A 25,444-nucleotide genomic window follows, 5' to 3' on the forward strand; every position below is an offset into this window, starting at 1 on the left:
TTGTCGTCATATCATTATGGGCCGACGTTCTCCTTTCATCATACAAATATGAGGGCAAAATGTTTTCCTTTGTTTTCTGTCTGCCAAGCTGAGGTGGGTGGAGCCAGAACATCGATCCTTTCCTGGCAGGGGCAGGTTCTTTTCGTACACTTTGTTAGAATATGTTTCTCAGTATTCTGCTCACATCATGCTCACAGCTATTTGCTGTAGCAATGGCACTTATCATGTGCATTATACCAGCCTTTTTCGGAACGAGTTTTCAAACCGTTTTACTTGGTGAAATATTTTGTTCTAACGAATAAACGTGAGATTGTATACTTGTCGGAACGAAATTAGAACAGGTGCCATTTTTTTCCTTCAGCCATTCATGTAATTCAACGTTTTACCCGGTGTCACTTAACGTATAAAGTCTTCACGGAAGTATTTGTGAAAATTTAAGTGTGATGTATTACGGCCCTTCGAAATAGCGCGAATCGAACCCGTTTATGACGCTAGCCACTTTTATTGGAGTTTCCCACTTTTTTTAAACAATTTAATGAATCAGCAAATATCGACACAATATCATTGCAGTCGCTCCTGAAAAGCTCAATGTCGTGCGTCGGTATTTATGCAGCATAATTTGGAATTAACGAATAAAAAACATAACCATAAAAATTTGTCGTTAAAAATATAGTTAGCTAGTTAAATTAAGCGTTACTTTTTATAAAAAGTTAAATTTGAGCTTTCATTCGTTAACAAATTCCATTAAATGATTCGAAACTAACTGCAGTGCATTTTATTCGCGTAATTATGGCGGATATGGACCTGTTCGCATTTGGGAACAAATCTCGTCCAACATAAAAAGGAGAAAATATAAGTTCAACTAACATAAATTCACCTATATCCAACAATGAGGCGGAAGCGAAAGGTTTTCTGAGATGGATAAGTATATTTATTTAAGCATCACCCGGCTTCCATCAGCCAGGACCAGACACTTTGAATCCCATGTTGCGGAAGTAGTAAGATATTTTCACGAGTGTTTGTCTGTTGGCGAACTCTCAAACTATATTAGATACATCAAGTAAAATACTGATAGTTCTCCATCAGTAAAATGTGAAAGGATGTTAAGTGGTCAGAAATTCTTTTTTCGGTCAAGAGAGAGGATGGATGTTCGTTGAAATTTTGAAATTTGAGTGTCGCTTTTTAAGTAAAAATTAAATTAAAACTATTCTTCATCTTGTTTGCTGGGATTTAATCGTAATTTCAAAAAAATATGCTTTAAAAACTCACTGAATGATTTTTACTCACTATATATTCTGCTTTTAAGCAACTCTGATTGGTTACTTTTCAGAAAATAAAATTTTAACTTTATCTACTTACTTTTTATCAAAATTAAGTTTAATCAGTATTTTTTTTACTTCCCCAACTCTGGTATGTGACGACGAGGGAGGGGGTGAAATCTTAGGGGTGAGAATGGGTATTTTCGGGGTGCAAGGGAGGGTGGGGGCATGTGAGTGTCTTTTGAGTCGACGTACGCCATGGATGTCCGTCCGCTCAGCTGAAAAGAAACCGATAGCTATAGTTATCCTGGAGTAATCGCGGAATCTCGGTCTTGTGGAAACGCACTGGCAATTCGGCGAAACTCCTGGAAAAATCGGCATTTGATTCCAGCAGCATCGTCCGTAGGAAAGCAGTGAAATGCTACAATTGTCTCTTAACATAGTTTCTTTCTTCATATCCATCGCTTATTAGCTTAATTTTACTATTACTTTATTACTACTTACAGCTCATATTTGATAGCTAGTTTTCAGAACAGTTTGTGCTCTTAACTAAATAAAAATAAAACTTAATCAGAACTATTTCTGGACGTCAGATCAGCGTCCCTGCAATTTTTATCTGGATATTTTATGGTGCTAAATATTCTGTTTTCATGAGAGCATTTTAAATAGAAATATTTTGGAGGGGCTAGGAAAGAGTTTCTGCTGTGTTATTGGTAGTAAATAACAGGATAATATGATAATGCTTGTGTTGTTTTATCCTCTTGATTGTTAATATGTGAGTTGATGCCTGGAATAAGTAGAAGGTTAATTGAAACTCATCTCATGTCGGGGTAACTACAGCCTTAGAAGGACTTAAGAAGGATTCTTGTGTTCAGTGATGTGCACCCCATGAGCAATATTTATTAAAAAATGCGTTTGTTTAGGACTGATAGCACTCTGGAAAACAGTAGTTCCGCTGGGAAGCCTGTAAATCTCGGTAATTTTTTTTATTGGATACAAAGTGAACACCCAGCTTCCTGATATGGTTCCTCCTAATACTCAGTAGGTCTATCCTTTTCTGTCGGGGGTCATAGTGTCATGTTCGATTGCTATAGCAGTCAACTTCGACGTGTCAACAAGGCTTTAAGTATGACGATAATCAGGAGTCATTATTTTCACCATTAAACCTCCGAAATGCAAAAGGAAACAGAGTGGGTACATTTCGAGAATCGTGGCTGAGAAGATCAAAGGCAATGGCGTCCTTATGATTCCTTGAGCGAGTGACTCGACGCGTTGAGATGGAAGAGGCAGATGCCTTGTGAGTCGGCGTGAATTCTTTATGGCATATCTAGGCCGGTACCAAAAATGGTATAAAAAACTACTCGACAGCGTGCATGAAATGAATAAATCGTGTCATAAAAATTCCTGTCATTAATATGATGACAGGTTGAATTGAGTTTCTCGATGGAAAAAAATGAACGACAGTCACCGTGTATTCGAGGATGGAATGACGAAAGAAAATACGTTTGAAGTTGCGGATATTCTGGTCGTGTGAAGTCTTCTTGCGAAAGGATGCTTTTCGTAGGTGATGGACTCTGCAGATGTTGTACCTGAATCTAAAGAACTGATTCAGGTATCCAAAAAAAAATCCCCCGCGAAAAACTACGGCAGTGAAGTTGACTGCGGTAAAATGAAAATAAGTTCTTGCAGTAATGATTTCGGATAGTTGATTTAAGTATTCTACCGATTGCGGTGGGTTTCCATGGATTATTGAAGAGATATTCTGACAGTTTCCCCTCCCTTCATTAACTTCCCTCTCCAATTCACAAAAAGGCCTACTCCCTTTCATTCCATCCATAAATCCTATCCTTTTCCTTCCCCTCCCTCGTTTACCTAACATTCTTCCCTCTAACACTGTTTTCAACATCCCATCCCCGCTAAGTACTCCCTCCATTTATACCTTCTGTCTCCTCCGTATCTCATCTAAAAGCTGCCTCTCCTCACCCACCATGTCCAGCACTTCGTCGTTCCTCCTCCTCTCCGTCCACTTCACCTTCTCCATTCTTTGCCACACCCACATCTCGAATGCCTCGAGTCTTCTCTCGTCCTCCTTAAGTGCCCACGTTTCTGCACCGTAAAGCGCTACACTCCAGATCAGACTCTTCACTAACCTTTTCTTTAAACTCTTACATAGCGATCCTCTCATGAGCTCCTTTCTGTTCATGGAGGCCTAATGCAATTATATTCCTGATGCCCTTACTACTGTATCCGTTTTCCTCTTAATTTGCTGCCCAAACAGTAGAATTTCTCTCTCTCTCTGCTCAAATTTTTGCCCTCCTGCTTTTATCTTGAGCTTCACATTCCTTACTCGCGAAGCTTTACAAAACCGCATAACTTTGGTCTTCCATGGAGAATAGGCTCTTCCATCAATTGTACATTTTTGGCGAATATGATATTGTATGGAAAGGAAGAGACTTCATTATTCCATGTCTCGATTCGTCGCCTAATTTATGAGCTATTCGTGACGAAAAATCGGAGCGTGTGAAAAATGTGGAAATAACTCTTTCGCAGATACAATTTAATGACACGAGATGTAAGAGTGCAACATGCCTGACCGCCAATTGGGATAACCAGGTTCGAATCTATGTAAATCTAAATGATTTTTTCATAGCGAATTAAATCCTTAGTGTATATGTACACCTGTGAGCATAACTTATTTAAATAGCTATTGCTCTTTCAGTACTTTACATGGACTATGCTGCAAAAAACAGTTTTTCCGAGAAAAAGCTTTTGCAGTGTGTTTCATCTGTTTAAATTCCAATGATTGCGAACTCATGAAAGAGCTATAAGGTTGTCAAGACAGTGATAAGTGTGAAAACGAGATCTCACGGTCCATTTTTGCTCGGCCCTGCGGATTCATTTAAGAATGCGCCATTACACCGATCCCTTCCGAAGTACTTCGTTTCAGCTTGTCTTCTCTACTGTTGCGGCTTCATATATGGAAAGCGCGGGCCGAAGTCGTTCTTTCACCGAATGAGACATTCTCGAGCAAGTCATCCACTTTTGAAGCGGTTCACGGCTCGAAAGAGTTGCCGCGGATCCTGAAGAGCACTCGCTGCTTTGCGCTTGCATTTTTAATGCGTGCCCGTTTGAAGGGAAGGAGGCCGAGGGAGGAGGAAGTGTAGCGATCAAAGAGCAGTGTCCCTGCCCGCAAAGTGCAGATCAAAAAGAACAGAATTTTGAATAGAGAAAACTTCACGAGAGCCTTGGTTTTGTGTTGGGCCTCTCATTTTCCTCTTTTTCACGTAGAACTTAAAATATTCACGGTAATAATACCGGTAACTGTATGTTTACATGAAGTCTCAATACATTAATACAAGATTCCTTAAATGTCCCCATGGCATTTTCCATGACTTTCCAGACCCAAATTTAGATCCAATACTTTTCTAAGACTGTTTCCTCTGAACAGTATCGCTTTAATCAATAGGAGAACATGCATCATTGAAAAAAATTACTGAATTTCAAAATAACAATTGCATCCAATTAACTAATGATTCAATTTTGACTCATCATTTTTTAAAAATTCTAGTTCGTTTTCTCGTTCAGGGAGATCCTTTCAAAGGAGAGGGGATTTCTCGCTAGAGTGTGAACAAAAAAAAATGGCCACCTGAGGCCCATAAACGAGGCTTATGAGGAACTGAGAAGCGGTGACACGCTCGACATGAGTTCGTGTCGTCATCAACTTACCTTTGAAGTGGTCGAGCACTGATTTTTCTCCGAGCTGGGGGAGGAATGGGGGATGGATCTCAAGACAGAATGGTTCCGGTCTCTTTACTTTTACAACTCTTACACAATTGACAATAAAATAAAAATTGACGGGCGAGACCCTCGTTTTTCATTCAGGCTGATGAAGTGCACTGTCCGTACCTATAGCTTTTCCCTGGAAAAACTCTGTTGTAGCATTTATTAAGGGTTATTTCTCTTCTTTTGTCCTTTCAGACGTTAGAAAATTCTTCCGCTGCCCCTCTACCTCGTTATCTGCGTGATTCTGCTGATTCATTTCATGTTTATTATGGCATTTGGCTCTAAACATGTGTTTTTCATATTTTCGGGTTCATAATTTCTTTTTTGTGTAGTACGATAGTTGTAGTAGTAGTACGAAAGTAGCACGATAGTTCCGACAATCGCTGGAACAATCGTAATGTGAATGAGGCATTAGAAAGCCCGTACGTAGCGCGAGCCCACTCAACTGTTTCCATTGCGATGGGATGCTGCGTGGCGATCTGATGGCGTGGTGAGAGTGAGTGCCTCCTCCCTTCTCCTGAGTGACTGATTGCGAGGAAGATTTTTAGTCGTACTTATCTTCCCCTCCCATCCACCGAATCATTTTTATGAAATGTAGTATTCTGTATCGGATCTGAGAGTGTGGCCCCATCCTAGGGATGCGGTATATCAATCTTAGGAGTGCAAAACTATCCTACCGTGGCTCCTTTTGCCCCATTTATTGCCTTGGTGTGTTTGCCCTCCTTAGCCCTAGAGTTCACTGAGGTGTGGTCCGTCCAAATGTTCGAATCGGAGAGGGAGAAAAACGGCATCGGCGATGATTGATGATTATTCTCGTGCGTGCAGAGGACTCGTTGGGAGGGTGGAAGGATGAAGGAGATTACGAGGCGCATGAAAATTTGATGCGAACTGCATGCAGAGGAGCCTCTGTCTTTCCTTTTTCGGTCCCCTTTCTTGCGAAAAAAATGATAAATTGAATATGAAGGAGGGAGATGGAGGGGCAGGAGGAATTCGCGGAATATTATGATGAGTGGGAAGGGACAGACGGTACCTACGTGACCGGACCACGTGATCGTTTCCTCTCGCGAGGGGATCTTTTTCCATTCCATCAACGAATATTACACCATGGAATATTCTCCAGTCCTTTCGAAAGATGCGTTGTCACTGTGGTGGTTGGGATACGCGATTTAAAAAAATTACGAGGAAAATTACTCATCGAAAATTCAGTTTCGTTCTTAGTTAAATCGTTATTTTTATAAAATTCTACCTTTATTCATTAAAATTTTAATTGACTCATTCAAAACTTACTATTGTTAATTTTCGTTAAATTTTCACGAATGTCCATCTGTTCCAATTTGGGCTCTAAGCTTGTACAACAGACGAAGGGGATAATGAAAAGTGGTATCCAAAAATGCAATGAATAGGCCCAGACGACTACATCAAAACAAAAGCGGTGTTGGGTGGATTGGCCGAACGAGTTTCAGAGCGCAACCTCGGCGCTGGGAGACCGGAAGAGGAAGCGACAATATAGAAAGACGAAAATTTCGTGTAGCTCTCTTCTCTCTATTTTTTTTCATGGATTTGTCTTAGGAAGGAAGAATATGGGTGGAAGAAAAATTATTCGGTAAATACACGTTGAACACAGTAATATCTTGTCCCTGCATACCGCGACAGCTTTGCTGACCGTGAATTTCTCGTTCACTTTAGATGTCAGCAGTAGAGGGCAGCACAGGTTTTAACCATCGTTGTGTGAATGCACGATAGTACCGACAATCGCTGGAACAATCATAATTTGAATGAGGCATCAGAATACACGAGAATAGACGAGAATAATCCCGGCAGTGGCATCATAATTTGAATGAGGCATCAGAATACACGAGAATAGACGAGAATAATCCCGGCGGTGGGAGATAATTTTCAGGTACTGCCCGATCCCTGCTTGAGTGTTGTGTGGAATGCATTTCAAGCGCAACACTCCGTCCGTCGGATGGGACGTTAAGCCGTGGTCCCCTTGGTGCCTTTCGTTAAGAGTAGGCAAATGCCGACGCCGGGTTTCTCTCCACCCTTCCTTCCTTCCTTACCCTTCCCTCATGGCGCAAATGACCTCAGCTGTCGGTCGCCTCCTCCAAATACAATACAATACCAGACAAGAATTGTCTCAAAGACAACGTCCGCGATGGCGCGAATGTCTGCTCGGCGATATCGCAGTACATATATAGTATATCGGAGTGGTTGCTGAACATGAGAAAGGAGAGCCAAAAACTCATATGAGTTTTTAGCTCCCCATAATTCTCTCACAGATCCCCAGCAACATTATCAGTGTTCATAATCGTAAGGGAAGGCATGGGCGGGGGGCAGGGGGAGCCTGCCCCCCAACTTACATGGTAATTTGCCCAAACAAGTACAGAACCTGTACATACCCATGAGAATCTTTCATGAATAAAACCACACTTCTTCTGTCCTCAGGCCTCGTACCATTTTTACACCCTCTATTTCTCTCCTCCGCTGATATCATTTTTACGTCGGACTAATATATCTATTGAATATCACTTTTAGATACTTCGAACGATATCACTTTTACGGCGGGAAAATATATCTAACATATATACGTCGGTTTTACGTCGGCAAACTCACCTGATGTAAATGTGATGTTGGTGACATCAAAACGATATCAGAGTGATAAAAGACCGACTCTTGATGCTGCCTGGGATGGCATGGAATCTTTTAAAACTGTAATCAGTAAATTTTTCGTGAAGTAACTCTGAACTTTAAACTAGTTACTTTTTACCGCGATTCACCTCCATCGTCATAATTCGCTTTAATAATCCGATTCGTTTGACGCAGCCCTCCCCTCCGATCTCCTATCCGTTGTTAGCATTTCCAAAGTGACCTCTTTCTTCTCCTTCTCAAATCAACTCTAACTTTAATCAGTTATGTTTTTGATAACTCTCCCAGCTCTGGTTGTCACCCACTGCACTTCTAAATTTGTTAAAAAAAAAGAAGTCTCCTTTCGCGTCGCTGGCGGCAGAGCAATCAGAATTTCACGGACGAATAGGCTGCAATTACGCCTTTAAACCAAAATTCATATTTCTTGGTGTAATCTATGGAATTCATAACTTGTCAATGCTATTCCTCACGAGTTCAAATACTCAATCGCAAATATTGAGAATGCGTGGTTCGCTCTCCCATTATCGCCGCGATGCGAACATTTGAGACAACTGATTAAAATGGTAATCGTAAATCGAGGTTCAAGGGGACTGGCTGGAGCCTTCTCTATGCACATATATATGGGTACATGCTTTACTGTTTATCTTAGGGGTGAAATTTTCTCTTGTTAATGCCCAAATGCACTTCTTCCTCAACTCAGGATCTTTTGAAAGCTTAAAATTTGAACCATGTCCCGGAGTTACCTTAACATCCCGGCAATACACACACGAAAGGCATTTTTAACAAAAATACCTCACAATCACGTTTCTGAAGCCCAGTGAATGAAATTAAAGAATAAGGGAAACTTCACAATTACCAGACACTCTATTTTTCACCAACTTAGCCATAAAAATCCCTGAAATGTGATGAGACGTAACGTAAACAACGCGATCTCCAAAGGCTTTCTTTCTAGGAGGATATGGCACCACCCGCGAAAGAAAATAGTCCCAGACCGGATACAGTTTTATCGGTGAGATACAATTTTATCGATGGATATGAATTTGCCAGTCCTCTTGTATCTTCTTTCGTCACTTAAGGAAATAAAGAAACAAAACCTTGTAGTAACTTCCTAAGCGCGATTTCTTGTATCTTGAGGGTCCACCCTCGTATTTAGATGCGTAAAATTCCTGTGCCGTCTGGGATATGTACTCCCCTTGGTCACATTTCCTCCTTTGTGAATAGTTCCAGTCGCCTGGGTCCATTTTGCTTGCAAATTATTCGCCCGGCTTCGCATTTCGTTTGCAGAATGCGGATGGAACGAGCAGGGACAGTCTCGCTTTTTTCCTTATTATATTATTCCACTGTGGGTGGGCTTCCATATATGATTTGGAATACATAACATGATAAATTTAAATATTCCATAAATTATTTAGCCTCCGCCGTCTGTGGTTATTATGGGGGACATATATTTTTTACACATATTAAGTGTGGCAAAGGGCCAAAGAAATGAGAAATATTCCAACTACATAGTTATATGGCTGTATTTTGAGTGACCGTGAGGCAGGTAGCATAATCACAGATAAGCGAATTGTCCTCAGCTTTTACTATTAACCAACCCAGGTTTCAACAAGGTGATGGTTCGTAATGACATATAGTTTGTCAAAATCACCGATCACCATTTATTTAATACATTTCCATTCTCATTATCCATGTAGAAAAAGTCTTTCCCTTTCACCTCGATAGAAACAGTTAATCTCAAAAGATAGGTTGGATAATGAACATCTAAGGACCATGCAAATGTTTCCATGTAATTATATGTTTCATGAGGAATCTTTTTTGTGTTTCGTCTGTCTCTTTCCTGATGCTTTGAGCTATCGCAGCACTCCTGACTATCCTCTAGTACTGTACTATTTTTTGTGCCGTACTTATTTGAAATTACTTAACCTAAATTCATATTTCTTTTGTCCATCCCCCCACCCTGCCTCCCAAGCTTTAAGAGGCTGTCCTTTCTTAACCAGATTTTCAAAATGGCTCAAAGCAATTAATTTTTATTTTACATACCTACATTACTATTATCATTGTCCATTTATGCACTGGGACTTACTTTACTTTCCCTTCTCTTTTTGTCCCTTTTCTAGGGTTAATATCTTCTCTCACATTTTGACCTTGCTCTCTATTTCTGTCCAGGCTTAGTAATAAGTAAGAACTCCTTAACAAAAGCCACAGCAGGTACTCTGCATCAACTCTGTATGCAAATTGCTCATTCACTGATTGTATTTTAGTGTGACTTTGATATACATAGTTTGAACAATGGAGAGACATATTTTTATATTTTACAATGTGTTGCCTACTTGCCTAGTGGGGTGTATAGGTTAAACTGTGAATGAAACTCAGTGTGTTGGGCAAGTGTATGTTGGGCAAACGGGGCGAAAATCTCAAGAATGGGTGAAAGAACACCAAGCCTGCATGAGAAATAAAAAGACTACTTCTCAATTTGCTAAACATTTGTTAGATAACAGTCATCAAAGTGATTTTGTTTTTGATGTGCTTCATTTTGAACCTAAAGGACCTAGATTAGACGCTTTGGAAAAGATGGAAATTTTGCAGCATGTACGTTCCAATGACAACATTGTAAACGACTTTTTGTATGACTCCCACTCCCCTCTTTTAAGCCTCCCACTCCTAAATTCCTGGGCTAACACGACATGACGAACCCTTCAGCCTCTCTCTCTCACCTGAACCTCCCCCCCTCCACCTGCCATACCCTCCGTAAGGGAGCCTCCTCCCCCTAACTTCTTTCATACCATATGACCAAGTTATTTCCCTCTCCCTCTTCTCTGTTGACCAATCCGTTCAACCCAGTTACCTTCCTCCCTCCCCTTCATATAAAAGGATGTGATGGACCCCTGTAGAGTTCACCTGATGATGACGTTTAACGTTGAAACCATGGTCGTGAATAAATATTAATGTGAAAGCACATAGTTCTTCTTTTTAATTTTAATAATTAATCTTGATTTGTTTCTTTGCTTCTAGGAATCGTTGTCTCTTCCCCTCTTTCCTAACGTTCTTCTATCTAACACAGTTTCTGGCAAACCGTCCCCATTCAGTACTCCCTCCATCCAATCCTTCTGTCTCCTCCATCTCTCATCTGCCTCTCTCCATGTCCATCGCGCTTTGTTGTTTCTTTCCGTCTCCATCCTTTCCACTTTCTCCATTCTCCTCCGCTCCTACATCTTGAATGCCTCCAGTCTTTTCTCATGCTCCTTCCTCAACATCCACGTTTCCTCACTGTGAAGCATTACCCTCCAGATCAAGGTCTTTGCTAGCCTTTTCTGTTGACAGCTACTTCTCGCTATGAAAATTTGATGGCGATGCATATGTGTTAATGAAGTCAATAACTCCTACCTGGTTGGTCACATTATAAAGTGTGGTAATTAATTTTAAAAGAGCTATAAAATCTGTGAAAATTGATGAAGTAGTATTTACATGCATAATAAATCAACAAATTATAAATAGAGCAATAGAATAGGAGAAATTGATGACGAAAATTGACTAAATCTACTTACATAATCATTTAGTTATAGCTTTGGCATGTATAGAAAGCGTTAATAAATACTTTAGATTTTCTGTATCAAAGTTTGGATCTGGGATCCTCCAATCAATAACCCTAGCCCTATCCCTTGGAGGCTACCAAACTCCTCCGTCACCGGTAACATGGATGGGAGTCATGTCTAATTTTTGTGATATTTTTTTGTAATTTGCAGATGATGAAGCATGCTTGGGACAACTACGTTCGCTACGCCTGGGGTAAGAATGAGCTGAGGCCGTTGAGTCGCCGTGGCCACAGTGCGAGCATCTTTGGATCGGCCTCGTTGGGGGCGACCATTGTGGATGGGCTGGACACTCTCTACATCATGGGCATGGAGGAGGAGTTCAACCAGGGCAGAGAGTGGATCGCCAACAACCTTGACCTCAACAACATGGTGAATGTGCTTGACAACTTGAGATCTATCTGGGTGTCATTGGTCCATTGTTGAAAATGAAATGCATTCTATTGACTGATTAAAAAATCTGGCGGATGTTTCTCCTTTTGGAGTATATTTCCCAGTACCTATGAGGGCTGTTTTTTTTCAACTTACAATGGTTCGTCAGTAGTGGACAAATTTATTGTTTAAAATTATTTCATTGCTAAAATTTAAGTACACTTGTGGTCAGTGGTGCAGTGAGGCGGGAGTTTTGGGGGATAAACCCTCCCCCAGAGCTGAGAGAATTTTTTAAATTTAATCCATTTCACTTAATGAGATTGATATTACTAAAATAATAGTGTAAGGATTAGTAAAACATCCCTCAGAAAGCCGCAAAACTCACCATTTTGAACCATTTATCTTAAAATTCCGCAATTTATTAATTTCGCACCTACCGCTTATCCTGGTGGGTATACCATACCCCCACACACTCCGGTATTGGTTGAACCTAAACCCCCCCCCAGCCTTAATTCCTAGCTGCGCCCCTGCTTGTGGTTACTTTTTGAGCCACGGTGATTTAGGCATTGGCCATGCCCATGGACAACCTTTACAATACTTTCTTCATGGAAAGTTGCCGCCAATGACTTTCATTGAATTTTATCATTGTGCTGAAGCCCATGGTCAATTGGGGAGCGCTTTCCTCCTTGCCACATTCTCATTTTAGCAAAAGGTCACTCGCTGTTTGGTTGGGATTGCACGGTGAGTGACCCCATTGAAAGTGCACAAGAAGGAGCAGTTGGGCCGTGTTGAGAGGACACGCATTTACGTGCAGCAGAACACTTCCAGAAGTCAGCGTGTCTCTTCTTCTTTTTTTTCAAACGGCAATCTGTAATATTTCACACTGAGCAGCTGCATTTATCGTTCTCCCCGGCTGCCTGAGATCCACAAGCAGCACACCTTTCTGATCCCAGAATGCCATAGCATTACCTTTCGATTGTTGTAGGATCGCCTGAATTTTTTTGGCTTTCTTGGTAATTTTTGGTACATATGTTGTTATTATTGTTGCTTTGCTTCATATTAAATCATAGGTGTGTCTCATTGAATTGGTCTCATCTGTAGCCACTCTAGGCATGAGAATCAGTTGAGGCGACCTAGTTAATGTGACTGCTTCTCACCTCAAACTGACAACGTATCCTTACAAATGACTAAGCGTGTCATATGGAGGACCCTCATTTGTCATCTGCATGCGGTAACTGCCTGTCGCTTGAATGACGTTTTTTCTAAGTGATTCGAGTTTGAAAATAAAACAGCCCTTGTATATAATTACACTGATCAGAAGAGGAATGGTTATTCTTGTTAATTTCCAGGACTTTACACGATTTGAATGGAAATAATGTTTAACTGCAAACCCAAAGTTATAATTTATTATTATTGCCTCTGATTATCCAGAAAATATGTTATAGCTGAATTCAGAGAAAAATATGTGAGTTTTCAGCTGAAATAACAACTTTCTGGAAAATTCAAGGGGTAAAAGGAAGCACTTTAGAGCTCTTTAGCACAAAGGGGCAATTTATGACAAATAAGAAAGAGTAAATAACTTATCATCCTAGTTTTATATGTTTATGTGCCAACTTTCATAGCAGCTGGTTGTTATAGTAGATATTGCCATTCACTGGATTCAAATTATTATGCTGAGTAGCAATGATAATAAAAATAATAATTTTTAGTTCCAGCACTTAGCATTGTAAAATATAGAACAAGTCAAAAAAGACAAACCATGAAACATACAATATTTAATGCATGAAGGGTATGCGGCCTACATATATTTTTTACATTTACAAAATACAATTCTATGGGAACATCTTGCCTTAGATAGTTATAATATGTTGATTTTTTTCTATTCTGTGGGTTTATTTTTTATGATTCTTTAAAACTCTAGCCTATAAAGAGGGAAAAATTATACCTATTCCAATGTTGAAATTTTAAAAGGAAATTTTTAAATTTTTACTTTCAAATGTTTAGTTTGCAAATAGAGGTTGGCTGATGGCTGTTCGTAAAAAATATGATTGATTATTGATTTGATTAAACAGCAGAGGTCGGATGGAACAAGAGTTTTATCTGATAAATTCAGAATTAATGGAGGGTTTAAGTAATAATGGATTATGAGTCACATGAAATCACCAAAACACAATGCATAATGACTTCACTGGACACTCATTGTTATGTATTTTGTGATGGAGATTGAGGCAGTTTTCATGTCTGTGGAGAAGGTGGTTCATGCTCTCTTTACGAAATTGAGCTGCCATTATGTTTGAAATTTTGATTCAATAATATATTGAATAATGCGTGATATGATTGTTCAATTGAAATATTCAATAATTAAATGGAAATGAATTGAGAGTTTCTCAAAGTCACTCCCATATCGTTAGTTTTGCTGTATCTCTAGAAAGTTTCAGAATTTTTACTGCTGTATGGAAGATCTAATTTGTAGTTTATGGAATTCATTTATAATTACGGGAGTTATAAATGCTTGTAGAGAAATATATATTTATGCATTGATATATTTTGAGTCAATTCCAGTTCCTACTCCCTTTATATATCACAACTAGCTGATCCGGCAAACATTGTTTTGCCATATAAATTATTTCTAGTAAATATTTTGGTGGTCAAATAAATAATAACTTACTTATTGTAAGTGTGTGGCGATGTGGTATATGACTGAAAGCGGAAGATGCTGTGAACGATGTTGACCGATACAAAACAGGAAATATTCATTTTTTTTATAAATTCATTGCACTTTTATTATCTTTTACATATATAAAAGAGGATGTCTGTTTGTCAACCAAAGTTAGTTTGTAGGTGCATCTCATGTTCCCAAATCATATAGTGCTACTTATGGTTTTGTCCGATACGTCCTAATTTCATTACCACTGTTCATGCAACTTCTGTAGTTGTTTATCCTGCTGGGTAGACAAAACCCTTGACATGGCCTGGTAAAAAATAACTAAAAGGATTCTATTCCTTCTTATTAACACTCTTGGTGGAAAACTTTTTTCTGGGGTATGCGTAATTTCATCCCGTGCGTGATATACTGAAATCATTGTTACCATTGTTTGCAGCTATATAGGTATACCATCATCAGACCTGCTTTGTTCTTTTACCTAAAAATCCTGCCGTGTGATCATGAATTACCAGTTCAAAGTTTCCCATTTCTCTGGGTACTATACTTTCTGAGCAACACTGGGTGGCCTGCTAGTAATCAATGCATTTCAAATGACATCTCTATCACTAATTATGACTATTAAAAAAAAAAACATTGTCAGCCTCTTAGTTCAATGGAGTGTACGATATTTTTAGTAAACTTATCTCTAGCCAAAACAAACAAACTGGATTGTTTACCCATGCGTGAAAATACGACATAAAATTGTCCGTATGAAGAACACGGTTTGCCTCAAAGCCACTAAGTGACATCGTTTGGCCTTGAGACTTGTCATTGCAAATGCCAATCTAATTGGAAATTGAAACTGTTTATATTCAATTGTCACATCTGTTGGAATATTAGGGATTCGTGATATTAATACATCTCCTTGGAACATGCCATTCATAATTTATGGTGATAGAAAGAGATTTCAAACGACATAAACAAACTGACGGTCGTCATGGGAACAGTAAGCCAAAAGCACTAAAATTTCAGCTTTTTTTGGATGTTGTTTTCTAAATTCACCGTAAATCAAGTGGAAAAAATGAAATGCGAGAGCAACAATAAGAATGTGCAATTTTTTTCTTTCCAATGGTATTATATGTCTCAACTTAATGTGAGCATTATCACTAATTTAAAGATGCAAAAGAAAAAAGGTCTGCAGTCATTAATGAGGATCTTTACATGTGTTTCTTATGGAAATGACTGTAGGCCTCTTCCCTCATAGGCCCTGGAGAAGAATGAAAAACAATCAACAACATATTCTCAGTCCTACTGAACACACACAACCAAATTTCATAGGAATCGGCCCAGCTTTTTTTGGAGGAGTTTGGAAATAAAAAAGCGTGAAACGAGAATTTCATATATTAGAGGGACCCAGTCAGGCCTCAATTTCACCCTCTGATTTCTGTTTTTTTTTTCTAACTGGTACTCCATTTTCTTTGTCCATATTTGGTTTCTGTTCTTATCCCTTTCTTTCCCCTTCTGTGAATTTATATTGAATAATTGCAAATATTGAAGCACAAAAGTTCATACCAGTTAGTTTTATGGAGTGAATATCTTAAAGTAAGTTCCTTTATTTAAATTATGATGTCACCTTTTTCAGAATGCTGACCTCTCGGTGTTTGAGACAAATATTCGGTTTGTTGGTGGCCTCCTGTCCTGCTATGCTCTCACCGGAGACGTCATGTTCCGGGATAAGGCTGAACATGTAGCCGAGAAACTGCTTCCTGCCTTTAAGACTCCAACTGGCATCCCTTATGCTCTTGTTAATGTACGGACTGGGGTGAGTGAATCGAGAGAAAGAAATATTTTGTACATAAAATGTCATTAATAGCATAACGTGATCAAGCCTGTTTTTCCTGCCTTGAAGAAAAACCATTGGGTCTCAAGACTTGTCATGATGAATGCCAATGCAAATAACTTTGGAATCAATGTCAATTTTGGTTCCAAGGCCTTAGCGTTATAAACTATGGGACAAATCTGGAAAGACAATGTATGAAACATACTCAAAATATCATACATTTATATGCTCCTGTGGCCAGAAGACTTCTCAAAAAACTGATTCATGCTTTAAAACATTTATGCAGGCAGAAAAATCTCATATTTATCTTGAATAAAGTCCTTAGAGGAGAATTTCTTAAGCTTAGAGGCAGATATTGAAATACCTTTTTTTAGTGTAAAAGGGTGTCTTGTTGTACATGGTTGCAGTGCAGGCAAGCAGTACTCATGAGAATGCCAACCGTTGGGAGTGGCATACCCATCTACTTATGTACCAAATTAAGCATTGATGGTTACTTGTTTTATATGATGGTGGTGTATGTACAAATATTTGGAGGTGGTCATTTGCACCATGGAAGGGTGGAGAGAAACCTATTGTCAGCATTAGCTTGCTATTAGGGAAAGGCACCAAGGCGACCTCAGTTTAACAACCAATTTTATGGATGGAGTGCTACACTTGAATTTCCATCCAAAAAGCATGCAAGCAGGCAGTCTTTAAAATATTGAACACTCTAGCCAACACATCAATTTCGGTTCACCTTTTCTATAATTCTTGACAAACATGCCATGACAAATCATGACATTAATAAAAGACATTATGAAAGGGCTATTTAAGAGTTTTAATTTCTCTAAATATAGTTTGTAAGATAATCAAGATGGTATCATTACCTTATGTATGACTAATTGGTATAAATTTCTTTGGGAAAAAATTCCACTCTTGTGGGAATTGAACCATGGACCTATGGCTAATGCTAAACGTCCATGTTCTGGTCCCCCTGTGCTCAGAATTTTTCCCATGGCTATTTTTGTGAATTTTACTGCCGTTCATTCTTCAGGCCTACCTATATGCCCTTCGGTATATTTAGGGGGATGTGGGGGCACGTGCTCCCCCCCAACGATTAAAAAGTAGACAAGATTTTTAGTACGCCTGTCATAACATTATTTTTGTATTGTGTATTACGGAGCCACCATCTTTTACTATCACATTAATAACTTTCATATTGAAAGAAAGAGAAAACTACATCCAGCAATTGCTGTATGCTGCTTTTAATCTCAAATATGAGAAGACTACTTGCCTGTCAGATCCTCCTGCCCCCCTCCTGAAAAAAATTCTGGACCCACCCATGTTCCCACATGTGTATTTTCATGCATTTGTGTTTTATTGCAGGCAAGCAAAAACTATGGATGGGCTAGTGGTGGAGCAAGTATCCTTTCTGAATTTGGAACCCTTCATTTGGAGTTTTCGTATCTGTCAGATGTGACGGGCAACCCCATCTACAGGCAGAAAGTGGAGCACATTCGTCAAGTTCTCCGAGGGATGGAGAAGCCGAGGGGCCTCTATCCCAACTACCTCAACCCAAAAACGGGGAAGTGGGGCCAAAGTGAGTTTGTTCACTGTCAGCACTTCCATCCATCCATTCTTTGTATGCATACCCAAATTGAAGGAAATTGAAAATTTTCACTGTTTGTTGAAATATTTACTTTGAGCTCCCAGATCCTCGCAGTTTAACAGTTTTTTTTGAGCTCTTAAATCAACACCTTGACTGTTTTTTATGAAGTGACTTTCAGAGCCACACCTATGTAGCTGAGCCTATTTTCTTCATCTTTTAAACCACAATTCCCTTTGTATTTTGTATTATTGTATATTTGTATATTTACATTAAAAATTCCACATATTTAAAATTTGTTGAATAACAATTAGCTTAAATTATTCTAGTAACTTTCAAGTACATAATATTTTAAAACTAATTTATATTTTCTCTCATATTTGTGTCTGTGCATTTGCTGATCATCATTGTATTTTCAGTTGTTACTTGTGACTTGTTGTTGTTTGTTGTTGAAAAGGTTTTCTTCATTCCTCTGCTTTCCTATGGTTTCAGACCATGCGGTCTCTTGTCACTCGTGGTCCCTCTTACCTTGATTTATTTTGAGATTGTTACCCAAGTGACCTAGCTTTTTAGGAGCTCTTGCACGGTAACATTTACGTCCGTTGCTGCATTACATATATGTATGTAGTATGTATTACGAAAATAATGAAAGAGAAATCAATTTATAAAAACTTTCGTACTTTCTCTGTAATACGAAGATAATGCAGGAGAAATACAATTTGTAATAGTTTTGTATTTTCTTTGTAATACTTAGGTATTACAGGAGAAATACAGTTTGTAAAAACTTTCGTATTTTCTCTGTAATACGAAGATAATACAGGAGAAATACAATTTGTAATAGTTTCGTATTACAGGAGAATGACAATTTGTAAAAGTTTTGTATTTTCTTTGTAATACGTAGGTATAATACTGTATAATTTTCTTATTTTTCCCTGTAATACAAATATAATACAATTGCATTAGAGGACATTTGACACTGTAATACGATAGGAATACAAATGGAATACAAAGAGTTCCATTTTGTAATATGATTGTATTGTGATGGTAATGCAGTTGTATTACAAATCTTGTGCTGTCTGGGTAAAAGGGTTTGAGAATTTTGAGACATTCGAATTGATATACTGGAGGCACACATTATTCCTGTCACATACCTCACAGTTCTCAATAATTTTATCTAAAGAGTATAATGCAGCATATAGCCATGCTCCTCATAATATTAATACTAGATGTTGAGGCTGAGCAGCTTTGGACAGAGTCTCTTTAAACTCAGCTATACCGAGTGAAGCCAAGAATGCAAGAATGTTAATGGCTAATAATAATAAATGAAATCCTGAATTCAGAGGATTACGACCTATAAGAAGATATGTACTAGAGAAAGAATTGCGGGTTGCGTCACGGCAAGCAATTGAGCGTACTAACCAGGAAAGAACATTTTTTTCAAACATACTAACCAAATACTTTTACCTGTATTTTGTACCGATGGTACCGGGACCGAGAAAAATCGTCTTACTAAGGAGGAAAACGTACGAAGGAGGAACGTACTAACCAAGTTCCACTGTATATCATATCTCTTTTATGCCAGGTTTAATACAAAAAAATCCTTGTATGCTATAATTATTGAGCCCTTAAGAAAATTTAAGAAATGGATTCTATTTGAGGTTGACAACTTAAACAATATGAAGTTTATTTTGTTTTTTTTTTCGTGTCATCTTTCAATCATATTTTGTGTGTCGATTTTTGGGTCAAAAGTGAAAAATCCAATTATTAAATCTCGTAAAATTAAGATTAAGTCACAAAAATTGTGTTTCACAAATTAGGCAAATAGTGTATCAGGAAATATTTTTCAATGTTGATTTACATGAAAGAATTCACTTCCAAAAACAAAAAGAATTATGCAAAAACATAAATAAATAAGCAAATGATTAAGTTTTGAATAAAGGCCCACTAAATTAGCAAAATACCCATGGCACATCTGGGAGCACCCACCAAACGGCTGCTGGCACTCAAAGGCTTCAGTGACCTTCTCCTTCAACCTCCCTCCCACTCTTAACCTTTGTCACTCCCACTGTTAATGTCGTGGACAAACTAAGTACGTGTCAACTATCAAGGTTAAGTTATTTAAACTTCGTCTTTGTGGGGGTACTGTGTTACTTAATGGAGTTTGCATGACCATGATAAATATTATTGTGTACGATTTAGCCATTTTTAGTGTGAAAATGTGTTTTCCTTAAAATAACCCAGTTTTCTTGGAATATTACCCTGTTTATAATGAAAAGTAAAGGACACTTTGTACTTAATTCCACATAAATTTTAATGTACGACCTAAGTTTCGTCGTCTGGTACATGCCGCGTCGTAACCATATGCATTAAATTAAATACTTTACTTTTAATGTGGAATTTCAAAGTTTTCTTTACTTTTCATTATGTTAAGTAGATTCCATAAAGTCACGCCTGAAACTACTAATAATTAAAAGCACTGCAGGAACAGTTCCCGAAGTTTGCTCTGAGAAAATGGCTTGGTGGTGGAACTGGTTAACACGCCTGACCGGCAATCAGGAGATCTGGGTTCGAATCCTGGCTAAGTCAAATATTTTTTCATGTCAAACTTCATCCTTTGGTGTACTAATTATTACACTGTTTCTTGTTGAAACAATTACGTGATACATAATTACCAAAACTATCCCCTCTCCATCTCTCAAAAACATCTCAAAACGTAATTACTGGACTTGCATTCCTTCTTTGGATGATGTTTCAACGTGTTTGATTGCAGATCATATGTCGATCGGTGCGCTTGGAGACAGCTTTTACGAGTACCTGCTGAAGGCGTGGCTGCAGTCGGGGAAGGAGGATCAGGAGGCGAGGGAGATGTACGACGAGGCCCTGGCACGCCTCATCCAACACATGCTGCAAGTATCGCAGAGGAGCAAACTCATGTATTTTTCGGACATGAAATTTGACCGCCTGGAGCACAAGATGGACCACTTGGCTTGCTTCTCTGGTGACTATCAACCTCTTCATTTGTTCTGGAGAAAAAAATATCAATTTTGACCCAGTTATCCATCATTCTTACCTATTTATGAATGTTCAACTTCTTATGAAAAAGTTATAAAAATATTTTAAAATTAATGTTAAGTGGGACACGTGAGGAATTGTTTGGTTTACCTCAGTCAAGTGCGGCACACTCTCAATTATCCAGGCTAATGATTGCGAGAGACCGCATGAATAATCAGAAAATGCGGATAATCTGAACTTTCACTCTAATGTCTTGTAATGTTCATAATTTATGCAAAACAAACAATATGCAGCAGACTCCCGATTATCCGGCTGCGGTTTATCCGTGCATGATTTTTCACTCTCGCTCAATTTTTTCCGCGATCTTTTTAAAAAATAAATAAAATCGGTCGCAAAATCATCGGAATTACTGCATTAATGATAGGATAAACCAGGCTTATTGTTTCCGTTAGAATCACCTTCGTAAAACGTAAGCGGTGACACGCTACCTGCATTCACGGGACGACCGTGTTCCTCCCTTTCCAAGCCTCGCAGTGCGTGACCATGCTCCTTGACCACGGATACACGTCGCGCAGCAGTTACAACCCGGGCAACTTGTGTGAGATGCGACTGTGCGGCGTGGTGCCTGGCAATGTAGTCTCTGACGTCGAGCAGAGGTTTTGTAGCATTCGTGCAAACCACTTTTCTGTACCAGTGATCATACAGCCACGGATGTGTGGTTTTCGAAATGAGGCCTTACTTGGAGCATTAATAATACGAGTACAACCACGTTATCGCCACTAAAAAGATCGTGAACTGGCAAAAAAAGCACTCAACGAGTCCGGGATGCACTTTAAAATAACAGAATAACTGCATAAATAATAATATATTATGTATTTGTTTTACGTACCGTATATGTCTGAATATGGTCCCCCCTTATTTTTCCAAAAATGCCCATGGTAAAAGTAAAGGGGGGACTATATTCAAACGCATTTTTATTACTTTTCCCGAAACTGAAGCCTAAAAATTAGGGGGGGGGGCTATATTCGAAGAAATACGCTAAATTATGAACATTACTAGACATAAGAGTGAAAGTTTGGGTTATCTGTGCTTTTTGATTATTCGTGCTATCTCTCCCCCATCATTAGCCATTAGGATAATTGCGAGTGTACTGCATTATTAATTACACAGTTATTCTGTTATTTTTTAATGCTTCCCGGTCTCATTGAGAGCTTTCTTCGCCAGTTTGCGATCCTTTTAGTGGCGATAACATGGTTGAACTCGAATTATTAATGCTCCATTTAAGACCTTGTTTCGAAAACCACACGTCTGTGGCTTTGTGATCACTGATACAGAAAAGTGGTTTGCACGAATTCTTCAAAACCAATGTTTGACGTGGGAAACTACGCTGTCAGGCACCACGTCATGTAGTTGCGTCTCGCACAAGTTGCCCAGGTGGCAACTGCTGCGGGACGTGTATCCGTGATCACTGATCGCGGTTGCGCACTGCGAGGCTTGGAAAGGGAGGAAAACAATGTTCCTGTGAATTCCTGTGCTTCCGTTTTACGAAGGGGATTCTAACGGAAATAATATTTTAAGGAATTTGGTCTCTGAAATTGAATCGATAGGAAAGAATTACCAGCACCAGGGCCCTTCACTTGGACAAGTTTAGAAACTTGTTTGTTAAGGATGGAAGTTTCTTCCTTCTCACCAGTAATCATACTGTCATCTACATATGTACCAACAATGATTCCTTTCCTTGCATAAACTTAAGGATCACTCACACATTTCGTAAACCCTAAGGGTATCATAGTTCCGCTTAGAAATTCGTACCAATTTCTTACTGACTGTTTTAGCCCATTGAGGCTTTTCTTTAATTTACAAATGTATGTGTCTCTACAAAGTTGTAAAATCCTTTTGATAATTGTAACTATTCTTACCATAATTTTCATGTGTTTCTAAATTTTGCCATAATGAAATGATGCCAACATCTTTGTGCATGGTATCATTGTTACAAGTTAGAAAAACTTAAACAACAGGGTAGTTTCCTTCATTGAAGAAAACGATGGGCATTGATTGCAATTCGTTACCCACCATTAGTGTATTCATAAAATACAAATTTTTGGGTTTTAGAAATCCCAATTTAGATGAATGGTAATTGTCATTTTTAACCTCATTTGAAAAAGGCCAGATTGGTGCCCATGTGATGCTTCTCCAAGTGACGTCACAGGGACCTACCATCTATACGAGTGGATAGGAGTTTTACATCGTCTGAGAATACCATTGCATGCATGAGGCACAGACTTCAGGGAAACATCTTTTAATAATCACCTATTTAAACTGCCTATGGTTGGAAAGTTACTTTCGTTTGATAAGGTATTAATAATCCTTATTTAAGCCATGCGCTACCTGCTAGGCGCCTGCATTGCAGCGGCGTAAATATCCTCGCCCTAAGGTCACCTCACATGGCGGCAGCGGGAACCAGAATGATGTCACATGGGCTTTTCCCAGCATTCATACTTAGCTATCACGTTTTCGCGAGCTTGAAAATTTCCACTCTTCATTTTATTGGGAAAAATAGATATTGTCATTTAAAAATCTAAAAGCGTGAAATGCGTACTCCAGGAATAATAATAATCTTTCAATTTTGGCAATAAAAAAATATGCACTGAATTGTTGAGGCCTTTACTTTGTAGAATTCCATTATATGGTTGGAAGAAAATTACTTTGCTTTTCTACAAAACACACACTTTATTCCCGACTAGTTTGGGTACACTGTACCATTTTCAAGACTAGTGAAAGTGAAGACTAAAGAAAGACTAGTCACTAGTCTTGAAAATGGTACAGTGCCCCAAAACTAGTCGCAATAAAGTGTGTGTTTTGTAGAAAAGCAAAGTAATTTTCTTCTAACCATATAATAAAAAAATAATGGGAAACCACCCTACTATGATGTAGACAGCCAATCTAATTGTTTGTTTTTGGTTAAATTTTTTATCTGGTCCAAGCTATGATGTTAATGCGGAGTCGGTTGAAAACAAGATCATGAGTGTACCAGAAACTCTATATGCAGCACTATGATGCAAACTCATTATGTATTTAATTATAGTTCTGCACTTGTTATATCCTGGAAATCAATTTTTAATTGTTAATGAGCAATTTGCATTGTAGGGCCATCAGAATTTTGCACTACATGCTGCAAAAAATATGCCAGGACACTGCATCCATCAAAATGTATTATCTGTGCTCATCTCTGTTCTGGATTCAGCATTCGATACCTCATTCATAAATTGATCCTTTAACCTTTTCCCTACTAAAGACATAAATATATGTGTGAACGTTTCTTGACCCTGGCGACGTAAGCTGTATATTTTCGTCGGAGATTTTCGTACAGTAGTGAACGAAAGCCGTGTATGTATATACGTTTCCTAGCTCTCCCCCTTTTATGACGGTCGCGGGTGTACGACATCTTTGTTTCGGGACCTAACACTGCGGGCTTTAGGCTTTACCCTCGGAATCCGGGAGCAGGTACCCTTACCCCTCTTAGCAGTAAGGGACCACGGTCATGCAATTGTTTATCCAGTCAGTTTTCGAAATAAATATTCGTTCTCTTCTCAAGAAATATAAACTTATAATTGAATTCTTTGTCTTTTGAGCTGCGTTTACAATATGTAAACAAAATTCTATGATAAATATTAACTTATATCTTGAGGTCTGTATAAACATCAACATGGAAATTGTTGCTGCATTTAATGCATTAATATTTACCTTAGAACTTTGCTTAAAATTTGACAATGCTCAGAAAAAAATGAGGAATTCAATACAAAGTCTGCAATTTAAATGCAAGCAACAATTATCCATGTGCTAAATACGTATAAGCAATACATGAGTTGACTGCAAACCAATGCTGCAAGTAAATCTGGAAAGGAGGGAGCACAACTACTCTAGGAGTCGGAGATAATGCAAAGTCGCAGCAGCGAGGGGTCGAAAAAGGTTCCGCGAGACCCTTCATAACGAATGTCCTCCAAAAATGCTCCATACTACGAGAAAGAAGAGTCTCTTGGGGCTCAGTACAGCAGTCATGCTAAGAAGAGAACTCCACCATCTCGAAAGGGTTAATTAGCAGTCAACTTTGTAGCTGGTGTTTTGAACTCCCCAGTGCCCTATTCCCTCCACTCTTGCATCTATGTGAAATTTCTGTTCCTAAAATGTAACTGTTGAATTTTTTAGGTGGATTGCTGGGTCTGGGGGCTCACTCTTTGAAGAATGAAGTGTCGGAGAGGTACATGGACATTGCCAAGGGAATCACAAACACCTGCCACGAGTCGTATGATCGCTCTGCCACCAAACTTGGCCCAGAATCCTTTAGATTCACAGAAGCCCTTGAAGCGAAGGCTATGAAGACGAATGAAAAGTATTACATTCTCAGGCCAGAGGTAATTGAGTCGTACTTGGTCATGTGGAGACTCACCAAGGACCAGAAGTACAGAGACTGGGGCTGGGAAGCAGTTGAGGTACGTCTATCGTTCCTACTACATCACTAGATCGCCTTATCTAATAAATCAAAAACTTTTGTCAGTTATACAGAAAATAATTGTAAACTTTAATTGATAAACCTTAAATTGCAGCCATTTTTGTTTATTGCAAACATTTTAGTTAAATTAAGAGTGTTCAAAAATCGAAACTTCCTATTTTAAAAATAAAATGCTATGTGAAATATGTGATTCTGTTTGTATA

At 38.7% G+C, this 25,444-nt stretch overlaps 1 protein-coding gene across 2 annotated transcripts in view; it reads left to right on the plus strand.

The window, feature by feature from the left end:
* Nucleotides 1–25,444, plus strand: part of LOC124160464 (mannosyl-oligosaccharide alpha-1,2-mannosidase IA-like) — a 575,974-nt gene that overhangs the window by 540,113 nt on the left and 10,417 nt on the right. For both annotated transcript variants that reach the window (XM_046536315.1, XM_046536316.1), the window contains exons 2-6: nt 11,432–11,650; nt 15,937–16,116; nt 17,500–17,713; nt 20,490–20,717; nt 24,938–25,221. In XM_046536315.1, the coding sequence (XP_046392271.1) occupies nt 11,432–11,650; nt 15,937–16,116; nt 17,500–17,713; nt 20,490–20,717; nt 24,938–25,221 (1,125 nt within the window). The remainder of the gene's footprint in view (nt 1–11,431; nt 11,651–15,936; nt 16,117–17,499; nt 17,714–20,489; nt 20,718–24,937; nt 25,222–25,444) is intronic.

This window comes from Ischnura elegans, chromosome 6 (genome assembly GCF_921293095.1).
Source record: "Ischnura elegans chromosome 6, ioIscEleg1.1, whole genome shotgun sequence".
Classification (NCBI taxonomy): Eukaryota; Metazoa; Arthropoda; class Insecta; order Odonata; family Coenagrionidae; genus Ischnura; species Ischnura elegans.